Source organism: Corticium candelabrum, chromosome 16 (assembly GCF_963422355.1).
Source record: "Corticium candelabrum chromosome 16, ooCorCand1.1, whole genome shotgun sequence".
Taxonomy (NCBI): Eukaryota; Metazoa; Porifera; class Homoscleromorpha; order Homosclerophorida; family Plakinidae; genus Corticium; species Corticium candelabrum.
Window position 1 is genome coordinate 579183 of NC_085100.1, and position 5000 is coordinate 584182.

The 5000-nt window shown below is 43.0% G+C and overlaps 2 protein-coding genes across 2 annotated transcripts in view; one reads left to right on the forward strand and one right to left on the reverse strand.

Annotated features, from left to right (window-relative positions):
- The window catches only part of LOC134191837 (uncharacterized), an 8447-nt gene extending 6362 nt beyond the window's left edge, over nucleotides 1-2085 (forward strand). The window contains exons 12-15 of the mRNA XM_062660462.1: nucleotides 815-869; nucleotides 938-1066; nucleotides 1765-1866; nucleotides 1946-2085. Coding sequence (XP_062516446.1) covers nucleotides 815-869; nucleotides 938-1066; nucleotides 1765-1866; nucleotides 1946-2035 — 376 coding nt within the window. The 3' untranslated portion in view covers nucleotides 2036-2085. The remainder of the gene's footprint in view (nucleotides 1-814; nucleotides 870-937; nucleotides 1067-1764; nucleotides 1867-1945) is intronic.
- LOC134191839 (LIM and senescent cell antigen-like-containing domain protein 1) overlaps nucleotides 1826-5000 on the reverse strand; it is a 4471-nt gene continuing 1296 nt past the window's right edge. Inside the window, exons 7-11 of the mRNA XM_062660463.1 lie at nucleotides 2885-3035; nucleotides 2734-2826; nucleotides 2602-2650; nucleotides 2312-2387; nucleotides 1826-2257 (exon numbers count right to left, since the gene is read on the reverse strand). Coding sequence (XP_062516447.1) covers nucleotides 2101-2257; nucleotides 2312-2387; nucleotides 2602-2650; nucleotides 2734-2826; nucleotides 2885-3035 — 526 coding nt within the window. The 3' untranslated portion in view covers nucleotides 1826-2100. The remainder of the gene's footprint in view (nucleotides 2258-2311; nucleotides 2388-2601; nucleotides 2651-2733; nucleotides 2827-2884; nucleotides 3036-5000) is intronic.

A 5000-nucleotide genomic window follows, 5' to 3' on the forward strand; every position in this document is an offset into this window, starting at 1 on the left:
TTGACTGTCTGTCTGTCCATTGTTTGTCTGTTTGTCTATCTGTCTGTCTGCCTGTTTGTCTGTCTATCCATTGTTTTGTCTGTCTGTCTGTCTGTCCATTGTTTTGACTGTCTGTCTGTCCATTGTTTTGTCTGTCTGTCTGTCTATCCATTGTTTTGACTGTCTGTCTGTCCATTGTTTTGACTGTCTGTCTGTCCATTGTTTGTCTGTTTGTCTATCTGTCTGTCTGCCTGTTTGTCTGTCTATCCATTGTTTTGTCTGTCTGTCTGTCTGTCCATTGTTTTGACTGTCTGTCTGTCTGTCTGTCTGTCCATTGTTTTGACTGTCTGTCTGTCCATTGTTTTGACTGTCTGTCTGTCCATTGTTTGTCTGTCTGCCTGTTTGTCTATCTGTCTGTCTGCCTGTTTGTCTATCTGTCTGTCTGTCTATCCATTGTTTTGTCTGTCTGCCTGTCTGTCTGTCCACTGTTTGTCTGTCCATTGTTTTGTCTGCCTGTCTGTCCATTGTTTGTCTGTCTGTCTGTTGTTTTTCTGTCTGTCTGTCCGTTGTTTTGTCTGCCTGCCTGTCTGTCCATTGTTTGTCTGTCTGTTGCATGTCTGTCCATTATTTTTTCTGTCTGTTTCTGTTGCTTGTCTGTCAGTCTATCTGTTGCCTGTTTGTCCGTCCGTTTGTCTGTCCATTGTTTGTCTGTCTGTGTATCTGTCTGTCCATTGTTTCTGTCTGCCTGTCTGTCTACCTATTGTTCTTTGTCTGTCTGTCTCTATGATAGTGTCTGTGTGGTTCCCATTCTTAACCAATTCTAATTACTATGTAGGTTGCCTCAATATAATGACATGACATTTGTGATAAATTTTGTAAAGACATTGAGAGTATGTTTGCTGATTGTTCTATCTGAACATCAAATATGTACACTCATCTATGGTTGAATCCATTACAGGATGAACTCTTCAAGATTTTCACTAGAGAAGAAGTTTGTGATAGGCATACAAAATTCTTCAGTCAGAGAGCTGCTGAGAGAAATATGCTCAAACGTATGTCAGGATTTGGACCAGTGCAAGAAGATTTGGTGTGGAACGCACGCGCGTGCACACATGCACACACAGTGACACACAGGTGGACAAACACACACACACATATACTGACACATACTGACACACACACACACACACACACACACACACACACACAACGGACGGACAAACACACACTGACGGACAAACACAGACACACACACATACATCCATGTACACACACACACACACACACACACACACACACACACACACACACACACACACAAACGAACGGACAAACACACACTGACGGACAAACACACAGACACAGACACACAATGGACGGACAAACACACAGACACACACACACACACACACACACACACAAACGAACGGACAAACACACACCGACGGACAAACACACAGACACAGACACACAATGGACGGACAAACACACAGACACACACACACACACATCCATCCATGCACACACACATACTGACAGACAAACACACACACACACACACACACACACACACACACACACACACACACACACATGCACACACACACACACACATACATCCATGCACACACACATACATCCATGCACACACACACACACACACACACACACTCACAGACACACACACACACACACACACACACACACACACACACACACACACACACACACACACACACACCACATCAACCGTCTAATACAACTCACGTCTAACTTTACCTCTAGCATGAGAAACTAATCAACGAGCTACACACCATCCTCAACACCTTCAACCCACCGACCAACCTCAGCAACAACAACTATGTATTTGAAGTTATGCTACCCGAAGTAAGCCAAACAAACACACCAAACAACCAGCCACATCAACAACCAACTAACTCACTCCTTCTCTTCTCTACAATTACAGACAATCACAAGACTAATCAGTGACGTCGAAGAAATCCCTCACAACGAGGCGAAAGACAAGTATCTCGCTCACATCACCGGTCAAACCTAATCCATTGCCATTCATTCGTTTGATACTAAAACTCAATCTTAGAAATTCAGTTTCAATATTTTTGACTAGACGAAGCCCGTCTCCTTCTTCACGCGTTTTACTTTCGCCGTCTTGTGGACAGTGCCGTCTGCCTGTGCTTTGAGTCGTTTCCTCATCTCCATCGGCAGGTGTTCGTAGCATCTCTTGCACATCGGTTTCAAGTCGAAGTCGACAAATTTGTCCCTAAAGAGGTGTGTTAGTGTGGTGTCCCGGATGTGGGTAATTGTGTGTGTGTACTTGGAGGTGAGGTTGCGGTCGCAGCCGTAGCAACGGAAGTGGTGGACACACCAAGACTTGTAATACTCAGAAATGACTAGAGACAAAGTAGGATGTTTCACCGAGAAATAGATAGTGCAGGAAGACATGCGTCTGTGTCTGTGTGTGTGTTTGTGTTTGTCTGTGTGTGTGTTCTTGTGTGTGTGTGTGTGTGTGTGTGTCTGTGTGTCTGTGTGTGTGTGTGTGTGTGTGTGTGTGTCTGTGTGTGTGTGTGTGAACTAGATGTCAATAACAACTGAACCACATGGCACCTTCTCCACCAACCGGCCGGTCACAATAAAAGCACCGTTCCCCATACAACTAGACACACACACACACACACACACATTCAATACACTAACACCAACAGTTCGTTTAATGTAAAGTCTATCATTCAGACTTACCATATTGAAATGTGCTTCACAGTATGCTAATCCTTTCTTCTCATAGTGACGACGCCCATCAAATGGTTTCTCACAATGAGCACACACAAAATGCTGGACAAACACCATACACACATCAAACAAGTCTTGGATAACAAACAGTTGGTGTTACCTCTGGGTGCCATGTTTTGCCCAATGCATGAATAATACGTCCTTCTATTGGACGACGGCATGCTCCACAGATGGTTGACTCCAGTTTGTCATAGCATCGAAGACAGTAGAGATCGCCACCAAATTCTCTTGCTTTTGTTGTTAAAGTTTCACTGTAATGATGAAAATGCCACAATTAGGGTTTTGCATTTTTTCAGTAAATGGCTACTATGTTGGAGGGATGCATCTCGCAATACACAATGAACTCATTTATTAGATAAACGAGGAGCACCTCACTAATACATGGCCATCACACTTAACAATAATGTGGCGCCAGTAAAGTAATAGTAAAAGCTCTAACAAGTAATGTACAACTAAAATAACTAAACTAGGATAAACAGAACTAGATATTGTTTCTGGCTAACCATATTTTAAAAGATTCTTCAATTGTCACCTTTACGATTGATGATAATAGTTGACGTTGATTGTGAGGAGGAATAGAGATGACATCAAGGAAGGGGAGAAGACTTGGAGTATCAATAAAGCCTCTAGATCCTATTTGAATATTTAGTTGCTTACAGGTGAAGCCTTTTGATTTGATGGTCATCATGAAGTCTGTATACCGTTCTGATTTTCTTTTATTTGCATCAAAAAAGTTTGTTTCGAAAGGGATTGTATTGGAGGGATGCATCTCACAATACACTAGACTATTGTATTGGAAAGATGCATCTCACAATACACTAGACTATTGTATTGGAGGGATGCATCTCACAATACACTAGACTATTGTATTAGAGGGATGTACTTATGTCATTTATGCCCATCTCCTACATCACATTCACAACTGCAAGTGATATAGGTAAAAAGAGTGTGATGTAGGAGATGGGCATAAATGACATAAGTACATACCCATCATTTTCTCAAAATGTTTTTGGACTTGTTTCATACATTTTTAGATGGAAATGACAGTTTTAGTAAACGGAGTGCTTAGCATTTTGAACATGTGAGAATACTTTCATGTTCAAAACCCCAGGACAGACCACGTGGAGGTGTCACTCTCTGTCCGGCCCCCTCCCACACAAGGCCACGAATTCCAGGCTGTAATTATTTAGACGCTGCACATCCCAGTTTAGCTACCATATTTCTTTTCAAGTGACCTTTAGCCTGGCTGACAAAAGTGAAATGTGAAATGTGAAGAATAAATCGGGTTTTTTACTTGCCGATAGTTGGCTTCTGAGGCGCTTAGTGTGAGCGGTGATAGTCTGTTTAGACTTGTGTAGTTTGAAATGGAAATGACAGTCCTAGTAAACGTGTGCAGCTCGGTTGGGATTTCAATCTTTGATTGCATCTCTAAACAACTCCCACGTTACGCTCAGCACACACGGAAGTACGTAGCAGCTGACGGACGTATGTAATAACACTGATTGCATCTATAAACAACTCCCATTACCTAGGGTTCCAAGGAAGAGATACACGCTTACATGCACAGAGAGTCAGACAGGACGCCGTGCCGTTGAACATAGTCGTACATGTTCAACTACACGCAACTGTAAGCAGCATGTAGCAGCAGGTGGAAGTAGCAACTAGGCTTCCAAACGGTAGTCATATGTACACACGTGACCGGAACAACATGGCGTTGTGGGAAGCAGTACGTGGAATTGCATGGCAGCAGTTGATTGATACAAGGTGACTTTGCACTTTTCTAGCTAGTGGGTCAGTGCAATTCTTCGGACAAGAGCGAATCGTTTGGTGTGACTCTCGTTGTTGTAGCTGCTTCGAGTGAGGCGCTAGCCTGGCTGACAAAAGTGAAATGTGAAATGTGAAAGAATAAATCGGGTTTTTTACTTGCTGATAGCTGGCTTCTGAAGCACATAGTGTCAGCGGTGGTAGTATGGGTACCATTAGGAACGTTTGAAGTTAAGCGCTACGTGGGTCCGAGATCTCTGTAATGAGTTCTGAGAGATCCAGTTCGGATGCGTTTGGATACTTTTGTATGGGGCGCCATTTTAGATTCTTCGCATCCTTACATAGGGAGTGCGGTAGTAGGGAGTGCTACCGCACTCCCTGATTAGACTATTGTATTGGAGAGATGCATCTCACAATACACTAGATTATTCTATTGAAGGGATGCATCTCAC